A 16,684-nucleotide genomic window follows, 5' to 3' on the forward strand; every position below is an offset into this window, starting at 1 on the left:
GACTCTGAACTATTTCACTTTGCTAAATGAGGTAGGTCAAGTGTTTAAGTTTGCAATGTAGGCATACTACATACAGTAGGGTCTTCTCCAAGGTGGTTATCTTATTGCTATCTGAGTGGAAGTGAAATGTAAGGACCCCAACCTCGAAATAGGACATAAACTAACCACACATAATTTTCCTATACAGTATCCAAAATAATGTATGTTGCCTAAGTATGTGTGCTTGATGGCCTCATTAGTACGTCAGAGCTCAGAGGTTTACACCTCAGTAGATACATTTGGAACAGATCTTCACTGCGTTTAATACGTTTTAGATATACAAGTATCTGCACCTACTTCGGATCCCTACTTGTATATCAAGAATCAAGGTAAGACCCAGGTGCAAACTGTCGAGGCTACAATGTTTATTGTAGCAACAGGGGCTGGCAAAGACAGGTCAAGGCAGGCAGGGGTCGAAGATCCAAGGTAAGGCAAAGGTAGAGGACGGCGGTCAGGGACAGAGTTGAGTAATCCAGAGGTGGAGCAACGGTACATGATGGAAGGCAGATTCAGGGACGGGCAGAGAGGTCAGGCGGGCGGGTACAGGGTCAGGACAAGCAGAGGTCAAAAACCAGGAGGACGAGGAAAAAGAGGCTGCGAAACTATAGGAGCTGACAGGAAACCGCTGGTTAGCGTGAACGAACACGACGAACTGGCAACAAACAGACGGAGAACACGGGTGTCAATCCTATGTTAGCTTAACCGTCCCACAGAGGTTCCACCAATCCGGAAGTTTTAAAACCTCTTCAGGAATGGACCCTTTGTTTCAATTTTTGCCTAAAATTACATACCCAAATCTAACTGCCTGTAACTCAGGTCCTGAAGCAAGGATATGCATATTCTTGGTACCATTTGAAAGGAAACACTTTGAAGTTTGTGGAAATCTGAAAGGAATGTAGAAGAATTTAACACAATAGATCTGGTAAAAGATAATACAAAGAAAGAAAACGACCATTTTGTTTTTTTGTACTGTCAACTTTGAAATGCAAGAGAAAGGCCATCATGTATTATTCCAACCCAGCTGCAATTTAGATTTTGGCTACTAGATGGCAGCAGTGTATGTACAAACTTTTAGACTGATGCTATGAACCATTGCATTTCTGATCAAAAAATTGTATCAAGACTGCCCAAATGTGTCTAATTGGTTTATTAATGTCTCGCTTAAATGTAACCTGTCATTGTAAGTCATATGCGCTAATGGGATTGTTTGGATTTAATGTCTCACTTAAATGTGACCTGTCACTGTAGGTAATATGCGCTAATCGGATAGTTTGGATTTAATGTCTCGCTTAAATGTAACCTGTCACTGTAAGTAATATACGCTAATCGGATAGCATGTCAAATACTGCAACAGTAAATGCTCCCCAGTTAAATGTTATGTCTATGGGCCTATGTCATTTTGGCAATGTCACCAGACCTAAAAACCAATCACTGAAATTGAGGAATGAGAATCAATAATAGAATGTAATTTGCATCCCAATGGCACCCTACTCCCTAGGTAGTGTACTACTTTTGGCCAGTGCACTTTGTAGGAAATAGGGTGCCATTTGCTACGCATATAGCCTAAAGTTTTGGGAAACCCTGTGTTAACTGACCACCATAGATAGAGTGGTTGTGTTGGAAAGCTATTATACAATTTACTTCCCTCAGATTGGTCGTTTGATTCTGCGAAAATCATGTCATCGATATTGACGTAGTCCTTAATGCGAATAAGTCTGGAAAATAAATCATCAATAGAATAGGCCCTAAAACTTATTTGAAATTCCCCTCTTCGACCTGTACCACAGAGGGCGTGCATCTCGCGTCTAACAAACAAGAGGTGGAAAAACCAGGCGCTTTGTCCTCCCATTGGTTCGCAATCCTTATGGGCGTGATTAACGATAGTAGGGGTTCCACAAAACTAGAAATCACGCAAGTTGTTGTTCATTCACTGCGGGCTGAGTTTAATTCAAACAACCCTTTGTAATTTTTTCTTTCTCTTTTAAAGCTATTGCCTGCGTAAATCCATTTCCTGAGTAAACAACCTACTCGTTTACGGACGCATAGACATTTCCCAAAGTTTCATTGGTCTGCTAGACTCGCCGGCTTTTCTCTGCACTCCACAATGGATTTGGTCTGGAGCCTGTGCTTCGTAGGGAGTCTCTGCGCTTGGCTTGCATCTGCAGAAAGGCACAGTGTATATTGGAATAGAACAAACACCAAGTAAGTTAAACTGTTTGATCTCTTATGTTTTTTTTGTCATTCTTTTTCATTACTGTTCATTTGTAACAGTTTAGCAAATCCGATTCGCAAGTGCAACAAAGTAATAAGATGCAATATATTGGCAGCTGTGCAACAAGGTAGTAACATCTATCGGCAGCTGTGATTGTTTCTTTCATGATTTGCTGAAATGATTGTCGGCTAGCTAGTCTACGCGCAACAATGCTACAGTAGCCTAACTGTTTATGTCTGTGCATATCGATGACTGCAACAGCCTAAACCTGTTAGTGAACCGCATTAATGTGATTGTTCGGGGGGTATTTACATGCGTTGTAGCCTACTTCCTCAACTGGTTTACATACATGATTCTACTGAATCTGATGGAGATGCATATGCAGCTGGCTGCTGTTGTTATTACAATGCATGGCAGTTACAGTATCTTCTTGGTCACTGGCTTCACTACTGCCTGCTGGAAACGTTTCTACAATCTGTCTGTCTACCCGCTTGGAAGGAGTTGGTAGTTACACATAGTTATGCCATTAATCTGATGTATTGATAGGCTACCATCTAAGTTACACCCCTTTCAAGGACAGATGGTTATGGATTGGTGCAGTTATTATTAGCACTACTTTTATACACCAAGACTAGCGACTATTAGTTATTAAATGTAATATTTGTAATACTATTTCCATTTGAAAGACACAAACAAATGTAATTCCACATTCCTTCGTTATCAACAGATGTCACTTTATAAATGGATGTGCCTATCGTTGCCAAAGGCGTTATAACAGTCACCCAGAGACTTGGCCGTGGTAGTACATTCTCGAGGAGTGCAGCGGAATATGTCCGTGTTGGTTTAATTCAAGGTGTGAGTCCGTCAGTGTGGTGTAGAAATATCGGTTGCGAAATCCATTCCCTCTGATGGCGTTGATGTCTCCATTTTCATTAGACCGGTCTCTGTCTGTCCACTAAATCACCGGATCTACGATGGGCTGGTGGGACAGTACAGGGAGACAGACATATGAAGGTTCATTTTTTTTTTTTAGGTGGCTAGATGAGGAATACTGGTGTAATGAGACAGAGGAGGTAACTTGAAGCCTGCCCAGTAAGTCATATTATGGGAGTGAGATGGATAGCTTGGGAAGGAGAGATTAAAGCCCAAATTGTTGGGGTTTGGAGACGACTCGAATTGACCTCCATCTATTCAAAGTAATGGTGGTTGGGGTGAAAAGTTGGGAACATTTTGGAGGCTGAGATTGAAACACACACTTAGATACAAACACACACTGGCACAAACTCATTCAATCACACGTACAAACAAAGCAAACACCCAATCAATCACAGAAAGGCATACACTCTCACTTGTATGCAAACACGTCTTGTAGACACACACAAATGTATTCACATTCTTACAGTACTAAACTTAGTTTCTCCTCTTGCTGTGATCCATGGAGATCTCCCATAAGGCAATGCCACTGCAGTCATTGTTCTCAGAAACACATCCATGCCATAATCTCAGAGAATGAAGTTACCAGTCCCAGATGTAAGCGTGTTACGTCAATGCAGGGACAACAATGGTCGTCATTTCTGCAAATAAACGCTTAATCCCCACACTTGCTATTTTTACTGGATATCTACACTAAATCTCTCCCTCTGGCAGCACTTAATCTCACATTCGCAGAAGTAAAGGAGAGTTCGGGAAATAGTTTTTTTTTTCTCATTAATTCTCTTCTTTTCTTGGTTTTCTCTCAATCTGTTTTCCCCCTCCCAGCTGCTTCTTCGTGCTCTTCTGTTGTTGATTTGTTTGCCTCTATCAGTCCTCTTTGCGTTGACGCCCTCCCTCTCTCCCCCAGTTTGTGTGGCCAATCAATCAGTAGTCTTGATTAGAACACTATAGTTTGATCTAATTGACAACAGACTGATCATCTCAGTCAGTTAGGTGTCTGCGTCCCTATATGGAATAAACTGTGTGTGTGTGTGTGTGTCCGTTATAGATTCTCTACTATGCATTGGTGTGTGTGCCTTGGGGCATGTTGACTGCAAGGTCGCGGCTGCTAGTGAGCGAGCTACCACTGTGGTTCAGTCCAACTAAGAGCTGACAGTGCATGGGTTGTGTGTGTGTGTGCCTATATGTGTCAACCTGCAAGCTTGATCTGAGGTTAAGAAGGGCTTAATCATTCACATGGGTTCCCAGAACATTGGTTGCTCTATCAGTATGCTTTGCTCTCTGTGTATCCGTATGTGTGTGTACGTGTCTGTGTGAAGGGTGTGTCCCATGCGGGAAGCAGTGTGTTAAAGCACCAGCTCCTAAATCACGGACTGACTCACTGGCTCACACACACACACACACACACACACACACACACACACACACACACACACACACACACACACACACATTAACCCAGACCTCCATGCTTACACACTGCTGCACTGCATTGTTGTTAACATTGTCTCTGGTGTTCTATGCACTTAATAACCCCAACGTTAAGCTATACTGTAGCCTACTCATTCAGCGTGCTCCTTCTCTCGGTAAAGCACCCCCCTGACAGAGCACGAGTAAACCTCCCTCTTCCTTCTCTCTGTACCTGTCTCTCCCTTTCTCCACCGCCTCTTTCCTCATTCCCGTTCAAGCTGATTCAGTGGCAGAAAGTTCAACGTGTTCAATGTTAACTCTTTCCTCACTCCCTCATGCTAGAGTGAACAGTCTCTTTGTTTAGCATATTTTCCACTTTATTTACCTCTTTTCCAACTTAAATGGCTTTTTCTCATCACATATTTCCAACGTAAATCGCTTTTTCTCGATGCACATTTAATCTTTTTGGGAGGTTTAATCTTCGTTAATGTTTTGCTTTTTTAAATTTTTTTTATTGCTCAAATGAGCTCTGGGATAATTTCACACACATGACATATTGCTCTATACTGCATTTCATCCAAAGAAGTGTTTTTTTTTGTGATTTTTTTTTTTAATGGTGTATTTGCATTGAATTAATCATTGTTATGGTAAGTTTCACCCATATGAGTGATTTTTGCAAGCATTGTGCAAACAATTTGGCTGTTTTTGTAGTGCTTCCCATACAAATTGGGGGAATTCTCTTCACAGAGTGCCTCACAACAGAATAGTAACTGGTGTGACTGATTGGAGTTCAGAGTGCACACGGTGATGAAGTGCCATTGCCTCTATCAGTCTGTCAGTCATTCTGTCACTGCGGTGGTCTCTGAATGCTGGCTGCCACTCAGGCCTCCCCTCTTCACACGGCTTTGGAACTGCCTCAGGGAGACTCATTCTTCCTCCTGTCTCTGGGTCCCCCCCTGCTCTCTCTCCACCTTTTATCTCAACCTTACATGCTGCCTCTTTTCAGTCCATTTATTTCCTCACCTCCTACTCTCCTTCTCTAAAAGGGGGAAGGAGGAAAGAAGGCTAAAAGGTGTGTACAATTTTTTTAAATGGTTTTTGTCACCCATAGCCATTCGCCACTAGGCACTTTGCCCTCTTTCTCTCAGCTTTTACCTCTCTTTCAAGCTTTCCCCTCCACTAACCACCATGGGTTTTTCAATCAACTCAAGCAGATTCGCCCCCTCTTTCAGTTGTTGTCTCACTGTATGCTTTTTCATGAGGCAATGGAAGTGGTTGAACCAGTCTGAGAACTCTGCTCTGCCACTCTGAAAGGAGTGAATTTGAGAAAAAGTATGTGTGTGTCGAGAGAGAAAAAGGGTTGGCTAGCCACATCTTCAGGTGACAGTAGGTGGTGTGCAAGATGAGGGATTTCTACATTGCTTAGACAATCTAAATTGTATCTCTTTTCTGTGAAAAAGGGCAGTTTTCCTATTTTCTCTCGAATCCCATCTTTTTCCACCTCCTTTCTAGTCATTTCTGGGAATGTCTCTTCCATCCCCAATCATTCTCTGTTTATCCATCTCCCCCAAGTCCCATAATCTTATCCCTAATCTCTGTCTAGTAAATTGGAATCGGAGGAAAACACGCTGAGATTACAGACTACTGGTAATCTGCTGCGATAGGCTCAATGGTCGTTAGGGTTTGTAGACAGTATTATAGTTGGTAATCATCAGTTAAGCAGACTTTACCTCGACGACCATAATGACAGGTCAGCCGATTTTATAATTTAATTTTTTTTCAATATTCTTCATTGTTTTCTGTCTGTCTGGGTGGGAGACAGAAGGTTCTACATTGTAATGAGTACAGGAAGATGGTGAATCAGGCCAAAGGTTTTCACGGGGGTAGTATGGGCATGTTTCTCTACCAGTGTGAGCTTCCTGGCCTAGTCTTTTCCTGGGAAATGGCATATCCTGCCTACACAATAAACAATACCTTTCTCACACACAGGCAACCACCGAACCCTGTACTAATTACTTATGCTACACACTGAGGAGTTGATTACGTTTTCACAGGGTCATTTCAGAAATCAACACAATTTGTCTCCTGCCATAGAGTAATTTGATAAATAGTGATTTGATAGTGATCGGTTGTTTGATAAGGTGTCTTCTCCACCTCCTTCTCAATGTTTTATAACCTTTCAACCCCAAATACCGAGTAAAAAATACTTTCCTGATAAACATATGTAGTAATATGAATAACATGGAACTGTGTGTGTGTTCAGACTTGTCCAGCTACATAATCATTGTCTTTGCGTGTATCCATGCATTTGTAATGAAGTGTGTAGGAGAATGTGTGTGTGGAACTGTGTATTGTCTCTGAAAATGGGGAATTATGTGTGTAGTGTTGTGTAAATAAGGGTCATTGTGTGTTTGTCCTGTTGAAATTGTGAATTGGCTGGACTTTGGTTGTTAACTTGTTCCCACAGCGATTGCACGCATATTGTCACTCGTCTACAGTATGGGCCACTCTCTCACTCACACACTGCTCCAGTTACTAGTGCCCCCTGGAGGTAAAGATGTGTAATGTTGACCTCTGCATTGAATAGAACATCTCAGCCAAACGTACTTGTACAGTCTCAATGCCACTGGCAGACAAACAATGGTCAATGCTCACAGACTATTACACTCTCGGAGGAATTCATTACGCTACGAGGCTCAACTGAGCGAGGATTGGGGAAATAAAGATTTAAAAAAAACAACAACAAAAACCAGGTGTATCTTGCGAAATCGATTTTCCTAGCACAGATATTTGCCTCTTGATGAATGTAATTTCAGTGGTGACCTTTTTGTTCAGGCTCTTACAGAAGTACAAATGACTCTGAGGACTGTGTTAGACAGTTTGGAAAGAGCACACCTATTCGTCTAACTCCCGCGGTTGTCCAAGATAAGGCGATAATGTTGCTGGTGGACTCTGGGGTTACTTTGTTGGAGGGAAGGAGTTAAAATCTTTGGCCAGGGGCGCTGTCAGAATGAACAATGGACAAAGGAAAAGTGACCGAGAAAGGCGAGATTGATGACAGAAGTCAACACAACCCAAGAATGAACCTGCGTCTCTGAATATTGTGTTAAGAGGGAGGGGCTAAGAGTTGGGCCATTCTTGTTTCTATTAACTGTGCTTGCCTCTCTATAAACGGTGAGACACAAACTCGCATGTTTGGCATTCCAACAAGGCCGGCTCTGATTGGTTCGGCGAGTACTAGGAGCAGGGGAGGGGTTGGAATGAAATAGGGACCTATTAGGCTTATTGAGTGATGAAAGACAGACAGGGAGAGGGTGGGGAGACCTGACAGAGATGGATGGAGAGATGAAATGAAAGAAATTTAGCTGTGTAGAAAAAAAACGTGAACCAGCACTACACCACAGCCGGGCTTGTATTTCAGAGTGGCTCTCAATCTCTTAACTGTTTTCCAGAGGATACAATTCAGAAAGAAATGCCTCCCCTTTCACCCATGTCTTTCATCTCTCCTTTTTTAACAACTAATTTTCCCTCCATGGTCTTATGCGCGCGCGCACACACAGTAATACCCCCTCTCTGTTTTGGAACAATGGACTCCAGGCCCCACCCCGCCCTTTTCCCCTCTTTCCCCCACTCCCGTCCCCCTCTCTGGGCCTCTGTGTCGGCTCTAAGCCCTTGTATTAGGCAGAGTCTGGTGCCGCTGAACGGACCCGAGCTCAGCCGCTGCTCCACCCAATAATCCGGGCTTGGGCGAGCCGATTTAGGCGGCCTCCGGCATTCCGATCCACTCATCCGATGGCTCTAGACTAACATGGGTCTCACTCTATCAGGGTGAGTAGTCAGGTTCTGATGGTGATTGTTCAGGGGTGCCACAGTGGTCAGGTGTTGTGAGCTCGTCAGCTGGTGGAACATCATGTGCTTTTAAATAGACTAACACTGAACCTCAAAGCAGGTGATTCTCCACACAACATCCATCTCTGGGCTTTTAAATGCACGGGAGCAGCACATCACTTGCTGACTGTGTGTGTACAAGACCCTCTGCTGCTGACTGCGATTGCCCAACCTTTTGATCCTGAGTGAGCCCTCCTCCCCTCAGAGGTTCCACATTCCACAGGGCGGTCGAGTGCAGAGATGAAAGGGGGGTGGAGGTGAAGAAGAAAGCAAAACACTGGCCAGAGAGATTAAAGTAGAGAGATTAGGCTCCTGCCCCTGAATACATCAATAATTCACTCTGGAGGAGAGGAAGAGGCTCGAACAGTCTGGAGTCTAATTTTCACTAGACACAACACAGACAGACACCGACGCAGAACCACGACATCCATGGCTGGTTGTCTGCTATCGATGTCATTCGTTATCCACCCTTATCACACACACACAGATTCCTCAGCAGACTCAATACACACACAAACATAGTTGCATATCTGTCATAGTTCCACAAGTCATCCATAAGCAGAGAATGTCACCCCCCCTGTAGTCATTTCTGCTCAGGTGCTAAACATTGATGTCATTAAAGCTGAGCATCCCAGGAACAACAGAGTATTAATCAGCTCTGTAACCATAGTGAGAGACAATTCAGGCACCATTTTTCAATATGGACACTGAAAGGAAGAGCGTGAAGCTGTTTAGTTTGCCAGAGTAATGGTGACAATGTTTTACATTGTTAACTTTTCAGTCAGGCATTATTTGAAGTGCCTTTAATCAGTCCAGATGCTGAGGACTCTTTAATGCCAAGGTGTAGAAGACAAAAGCCCCCGGGACAATTTAAACTATTTACAATTAATAAAAGGGCCCCTCAGGGGTGTGCATTCATCCCCCTGATCATTTTGGTTTGTGATATATTCCATCTGAGGGTGTGAATAGTACCACTGTATGAAACGGTGACATTGATGAAGCAACTGCAACACTCACACACACAAAGTTTAACACAGATCAAAGCCATTCGCAGCTAGAGGCCCCTGACCCTCTTATTCACATGGCTCCCCCCTTCCCCTTGCTCCCAGCCTGAGGGGGGAGCATAATTACTCAACCCCAGGGTGACTTTAATACCCCTTTTTGTGTTTTGGCTGCGACCACTTTTGATGAACACATGGGGGGGCAGTGTGCGTGCTCAGTCGTGTGTTTGTGGAGGATACTAGGTCAAGCACAGCATACAAACATGTTTGCTCAATAGTATTATTGATTCAGCTGGAATTGTGAGTGACCACTCTACAGTAGAACTTGTAAACAGTGTGTGGCAGCCAGACAGATAAGAACTAAACAGTCCATAATAATTACTGGCACTGTGTTTGCTTAAATATGCTACTATTATGCAGCTAAATGGTAGTTTGCATGCTTCATTAGAATACGGAGAGAAACAGTTGCTCTTTTGACCGGCCGAACACTGCTCTTGTCACAGTGCTGTTAATCTGGTCATCTGCATTGAGAGAAAGCAGTGAAGCGGGGAGGCAGGGAGGGTTGTGCTGGAGGGAGGGGGGTCAGTAGGCACTAGGGGCTTGGAGTGTGTAGCCACAGCGTCTGTCCTTTAACCAGGGGGTCCACCGGCAACAAGCAACAACACCAGCCAATGATCGACGGGGCCTCTCTGTGCTCATGCACGGAACACATCCCTAATGTCACTTGTTGCATACATTGCTTTCATGGGGTGAAGCTGGAGTTCTCAACAAAAAAAAACAAATCACATTGGAGCCATTTTGGCTCTAGGGTGAGTTTTCATTGGCAGATGTGCAAATACCCAACCCAGGGCTATGGAGCAACCAGAGCTGTGTGGTGTAAAATGGGGTGGATATAACACGCCACACACTAGCTGGCTTTGTGAAAGTGCCCCAAGTGCAGAGTTGCACATGTATTCATTGCAAAAGCAATAACATTCTATCTAAGACACTCATTCAGTTGTGAAAATATTTGAATCCGGGTGAGTTTACTCCACTTCTCTGTTACTCTGAGAACCCTGGTGATGCAGACTGTTTCAGGCAGGAGGAGATGGTAATGGATAAGCACATCTTGAGTAATTGAACACTTGGTGGTGAGGGGGGTGATGATTGGGAATTAATGCATATCTCTGTGATGAAGAATGACGGTAGAGAAAGAGGAGGGACCTCCTTACACGACACAAACTAGGTCCAGGAGAGATACTTGTGTAGTCTAAAGGGGCGGCAGGGTAGCTTAGTGGTTAGAGCGCTGGACTAGTAACCGGAAGGTTGTGAGTTCAAACCCCCGAGCTGACAAGGTACAAATCTGTCGTTCTGCCCCTGAACAGGCAGTTAACCCACTGTTCCCAGGCCGTCATTGAAAATAAGAATGTGTTCTGAACTGACTTGCCTAAAGGTAAAATAAAAATAAAAAAGAGACTCTCTTTAAGAGATGTGTCCCACACTACCACCGGAGGTAGACAGTCTGACTGCTTCCCGAGGGGGAGTGTGGCAGGAGACCGAAACAGACAGTGACCAGAACTGTGTGTCTGTTCAGGAGAGACCTGGGCTCCTCCTATTCCTGCCTCTTCACTCTTTTGGGCGACGGTGTGTTTGTGATTAGGCATTCTGCACCCCTTGTCTGTGACGGCCTGGTGTGTAGCTCTGGCTGCAGTTTAGTGTCGATACTCATCTCCCGGCCCGGTGTCCTGACTGAATGCTAATAATTTTCTGTAAACATCGCTGGGTTCCCAGGGGGAGCCGGGATCAATGTGCACTCAGGATTAGCTCCCAGCACAGCGCTGCTGCTGCTGCTGTCCACAATCATCCATATTTATGCACACATCCACCCAGCTCACTTCCCCACTTAGTGTTTTTATCCCTGCCTGCTGCTCATGCCTCTCCATCTCCTACATGATTTCCCCTGTTGAATCCGGGGCACACGTCACCGGTCAATACATAATCACGAATTTGGTAGTTGTATTTTAAGCCATCGCCGTACTTATCAATCCCGATTCCACTTGTGACTCGACTAACCCCCTCCGCCCCCCGTTTGCTCTTCGTTTTCAGGTTCCTATGGGACGACTATGCGGTGGAGGTGCGGCTGAACGACTACCTGGACATCGTGTGCCCCCACTACCCGCTGGGCGAGGTGGCATCGCAGGATGCTGAGCGCTACGTGCTCTACATGGTGGAGCGGGAGGACTACGACGCTTGCAAGCCTCAGTCCTACGACCAGATGCGCTGGGAGTGCGGCCACCCCTTCGCCCCCCACGCTGCTGAGAAGTTCTCCGAGAAGTTTCAGCGTTTCACCCCCTTCACCCTGGGCAAGGAGTTCCGCCAGGGAGAGAGCTACTACTATATCTGTAAGTGTCTAGCTAGCAGGTAGTCCACCATTTTTTTTTTTTTATCCACTTGAATAAATTATTTCTAGAGAATTTGGTAAGAGTAAGAACTTAAAGGGACAAAGTCAACATTTGTTAGATGTTTTCAGACCCCAAAAGTAGTCTAATGTTAAAATGAGAGTGGGGTGAAATGTCACTTTTAAATCAGGAAAAATGTGATGGAAAAAGCACTGCAGATGATATAGAAGTGTATACAGTAAAGTTTGACCTTATGACCCGCGGCAAAGCATCCAGGCAAACAAGCCGTCATCTTGAAGGCTTATGTTAGCATTCAGTGAATGTTGGCGTGCTATGTTGTGCATTAGTGCTCACATGCTAGCTAGCACATAGCCGGTGGCCAGTCACCCAGAGAGAGGCGATGCCGTGACCCTGAGTGTGTTGTAATTAGATGAGCGACGGGACACACTCCGCCTGCTCACAGATGGCTGCAGGCCGCGTGTGTGTCCATGCGTGTATATTCATGTCTGTCTGTGTGTGGAGGTGGATTAAGGCCACATGGGAGGATAAGTGCATTAGTTTGTCTGTAATTAATGCTTGTCTTTGTTCCTTCCCCTCTCCAGCCAAACCTCTGCACCACCACGGACAGGAGTGCCTCAGGCTCAGGGTAGACGTCATAGCTGCTGATGGTACGTTTCGCTGCCCAAGTGGTCAGGTGGAGAAGTGCACTGTATAGGCTTTTTTTCTTCGTCCCATAGTGAACTACTTTTAACCAGGCCCTGGTCAAAAGTAGTGCACTATATAGGGAATAAAGTGCCATTTGGAATGTAGCCTTTGTTTGATGATGATTTTTAGCTCCCGGCTGCAGTAAGGCAGAGGGATTGATTGTTATTTTTCTCATCCAGGATCTCAAGAGGCCAGGGTTTCAACTGGAAGAGCTGGAGCTGGGGGTGGAGCACACAACGTCTCCAACAGACTGCCTGCAGGTATGTTAATGACCAAACCATGGACCACTTGTACTTGACCCTAGGACTGAAAGTGGGAGTGATGATACTTAAAAATACATTTCAGCAGCGATTCTTCATTGATCATGCTTTTCAATCCAGGACTAGGATTAACCTGTGTCTGGGAATCCGGGTTAACATGCACTAATGTATATTCTATATTCTCTCCATATAGATGACCCAGTGGTAATCCTTCCAGATGTCCAGAAAAGCGTGCGGACAAATTCAGGGGTTTCGACAGCATCCTTCTCTATTCTCTCATTGATGGTGCCAGTCTTATTATTACTGTCGTTACAGTGAGACTGAAAGAACTACAGATCCTATAGACTTGGAGGGACTACAATGAAGTTTGTCTGTGGGGAACCACAGACGCAAGACAGTTCTCAAAGCCCAAGTGCTGGTCACTGGGAGAGGGACACTTTTAATGTTGTAAATACAGATGGACACACATTCACTAAGTGTGCTGAGTGAGACTTTGGAGTTTTGTGAGGAGGCGTTATACTATCTCCTTTCTTTTTTAAGATTCAGTATTTCCTGGACAGATTTTGTTCTCTTTAACGTTAGTACTTTTTAAAAAACTTTTTTTTTTTTTACACTCCTCCAAAAAACATCATTCGTTTTGGTAAAGTGAGGAAGAAAAAATGAAGAGGAACATAAACTGGAATGGATGAAGAGCAATCACTGAAGACAAAGCTAACGGACTTTCCTATAATGGACAACTGTTTTTGTATTTAATATGAATTTGTATTAGAAAAAACAGCATTTAGTGCATCATCTTCTCTAACCTTTTGAGCCAAAGAATACAGTGATCCTCTCTCCTGGATCTAACTATTCTATTCCAACCTTGACTATTGTGTACTGTTAATTGTATTGGTATTGAGTGGCACTAAATGTCCAAGTGATTATTTCTCTATGTAGCATCGACAAAAGCAGGGAATGTGTTGGCTAACTATCAATGTTCCTGTGCAGACTCGACCATGTGCTTCCACAGCACTAACCAGACAGCACAACAACACACTATTCAGTTGTCCAGTCTGACTGAGGCACAGACTGACTGACACCCCAATGCAGACTCCTAAAGGGAGACTACATGGAAAGCATCTGTGTGTGTACATTTTGTGAAAAAACATGAATAAAAGTTTGCTGCTGAAAGATGAACCTAATATTGTAAGTTTATCAAATGCTATGTTTACTAATGGTGAGCTCTCTCTGAGAAAGGAGTGTCCACACGAGTGGGAGAATGAGTGTTTCAGTGAGAAAGTGTGCGAGGGAGAGAGAGGTCAAACAAAATGTTAAATCTGCAAATGGCAAACGTATGTTGTGTGTCGCAGCGGAAGGCGTACCTTATCTGTTTTGTCGGATAATGCACTCGTACTGTTTTAAACTAGATCACTCAGACTGATCTATACTTAAGCACAACACTCGCCAGTGTTTCACTATGTAACTCTGTTTGTTGCATCTAACTTCAATCACTAAAAAGTCAACCATGTAAAAAAAGGAAGACCTTTTTATTCAGTTCTGATTTTGATTGGACATAATTTACAATTTGGTTGTACTTTTTAATGCAGTTGAGCATTTTACAATAAAGCAAAGATCTTGGGAAATTCTACTCCGGTGAAATTATAGGACTACACCCATTGAAATCACAAGACACGGCACCAATCTTGGCTGCCAAGCTCAACTAGACTTCACAGGGTGGTTTGAACGTCAGACACAACGGTATATGACTAACATTGAGTCAATCCTTTTTGTTCTTAGAAAACGTGTTACCTTATTTTGTACATGTGGTAGTAAAGTGTATTATGTGTGTGTGTGTGTGTATATATACATAGAATATTATATAAAGAACCCATTTGATAAATGTGACATTTCCATGTGAAATAAAATATATTTTTGAAAACGAGATCAGCATCCTTCCAATGGTTTCTCTTCTCTTTGACTTATCATTTTCCAAATGTTCAACATTTTTCCATCCCCTCTTAATTAAAATGATCTGATTTCCATTACATTACAGTGCAACAAAAAAAAAATCAGTTGATAGCTGTAATAGTGGTCACTCATATCTATATTGAGTTAATAAATTGATGTTCATGACAGTTTTTCCCAGGCCAAAGTCTTGGCTCATGACAGGAAAGGATTACAATGGAGACAGAGCTGTGTATGTCATTATTCCCAATAGGCTTGGCCTTTTTGGCAAGGAGGTCTAAAACTACAGGTGTGATCCTACTCTTGCCTTTCTATCTAAAATGTTGTGGACCTCCGCCCATATCTCCCCCTCGTTTCTCCTTCATATCCCCCCCCTCTGCTATCCCATAGTAGTCCTCTCCTCTGTATTTCCATCCATTGTTCTCCTCCCTCTCGCTCTTCCCAGAAGAGCTTTATGGCCGTGACCGTAAAAGCAGCTGTGACACCAAAGTGTGGTGGTGTCACAGCCACTCCCCTGTGTTTTCAAAGTGATTGTCATAAATTAGGCCCAGCAGACGGCTGACCCTTCAGAGAGCCTCAACATAATGTGAGCCTGTTGAGGAGAATTGCTCCTCTGTTGACTCCTGACTCGCTCGTCCACTGCTTTGACATAAGTGTGAAGAGCAATGAGGAACAAGTGTACAATCTTTATCACCTGTACTGAATGTAAGGGCAGTCAAGACACTGAATTAGAAAAATAGTATTGTGTTTTTAGGCCGTAAACATCAAGTGCTGTTCGACATGTAGCCACACAACCATTTCCTGATACTTAGAGCCAATCTCATAGGTCAGGACAAGCAAACCATTTTATATCAGGAGTCATAGACATAGTTGAACTGACTAAGAACTGCGTGAACGACATAGGACTGATGTCAGAGACACAGTGAGTGGCCCACAATTTGGAGGACAATAGAGTGAGTTTGGCACAAACTAGCCCTGAGTTTTTGGACAGAGTCAACCAGCCAATCAGCAGGACACATAGCATGGGTCGTGGCCAGCAGACGTTAACCCAATAACGGAGTAGGTAGGATACAGGAGTCAGGAGTTTCCAGAGCCTAGGGGGAGGTTATCTAAAGTTACGGTGTGTGGGTCGGTGTGTGGGTCCCAAATGGTACCCTATTCCCTTTTTTAGTGCACTACTTTTGACCAGAGCCTTATGAGCCCATATAGGGAATATGGTGCCATTTGGGACACCACCATGTTGTAGCATCTGTAACCTCCTGGGCGGCACTGGGGTTGTGGAAAGCTAGCTAGCATCTCATTACTAGTGTGTGCAGCCAGTGGCTTATTGGAACCGGAACCATGGGAACACAACAGGCTGACCTACGGCTGACTTGATAATCTCATTCTAGTTCTTTATTATGCATAAGTTTTCAGACCGCTTGACTTTTTCCAATTTTGTTACGTTACAGACTTATTCTAAAATTTAAAAAAAAGAATTTTGCCAAAGCATAAACAGGTTTTTGGAAATGTTTGCATTTACATCGTAAGTATTCAGACACTTTACTTTGTTGAAGCAACTATGGTAGCCTCGAGTCTTCTTGGGTATGACACTACAAGCTTGGCACATCTACAGTATATTTGGGGAGTTTTTCCCATTCCTCTCTGCAGATCCTATTAAGCACTGTCAGGTTGGATGGGGAGCATCGCTGCACAGCTATTTTCAGGTCTCTCTAGAGATGTTCGATCATGTTCAAGTCCGGGCTCTCGCTGGGCCACTCAATGACACTCAGAGACTTCTCCTGCGTTGTCTTGGCTGTGTACTTAGGGTCGTTGTCCTGTTGGAAGATGAACTTTCGCCCCAGTCTGAGGTCTTGGGTGCTCTGGAGCAGGTTTTCATCAAGAATCTCTTCTCTATACTTTTCTCCGTTCATC

General features: G+C 43.9%; 1 protein-coding gene across 1 annotated transcript; it reads left to right on the forward strand.

The window, feature by feature from the left end:
- The first annotated feature begins 1,949 nt into the window (after positions 1-1,949).
- On the forward strand, positions 1,950-14,747 carry LOC118399104 (ephrin-A1-like). Its single transcript, XM_035794900.2, has 5 exons — positions 1,950-2,241; positions 11,569-11,864; positions 12,464-12,529; positions 12,746-12,826; positions 13,020-14,747. The coding sequence occupies exons 1-5, from the start codon at positions 2,144-2,146 to the stop codon at positions 13,142-13,144; spliced, it is 666 nt and encodes a 221-aa protein (XP_035650793.1). The 5' UTR covers positions 1,950-2,143; the 3' UTR covers positions 13,145-14,747.
- Positions 14,748-16,684: the final 1,937 nt, after the last annotated feature.

The sequence above is a fragment of the Oncorhynchus keta genome, chromosome 20, assembly GCF_023373465.1.
Source record: "Oncorhynchus keta strain PuntledgeMale-10-30-2019 chromosome 20, Oket_V2, whole genome shotgun sequence".
Lineage (NCBI taxonomy): Eukaryota > Metazoa > Chordata > Actinopteri > Salmoniformes > Salmonidae > Oncorhynchus > Oncorhynchus keta.

What these genes read in the sequence shown, in the direction of transcription:
- LOC118399104 (XM_035794900.2), top strand. Translation starts at nt 2,144, where the DNA reads ATGGATTTGGTCTGGAGCCTGTGCTTCGTAGGGAGTCTCTGCGCTTGG. An exon ending in TGGAATAGAACAAACACCAA is followed by an intron (nt 2,242 to 11,568) that starts GTAAGTTAAACT and finishes CTTCGTTTTCAG; the next exon opens with GTTCCTATGGGACGACTATG. An exon ending in AGACGTCATAGCTGCTGATG is followed by an intron (nt 12,530 to 12,745) that starts GTACGTTTCGCT and finishes TTTCTCATCCAG; the next exon opens with GATCTCAAGAGGCCAGGGTT.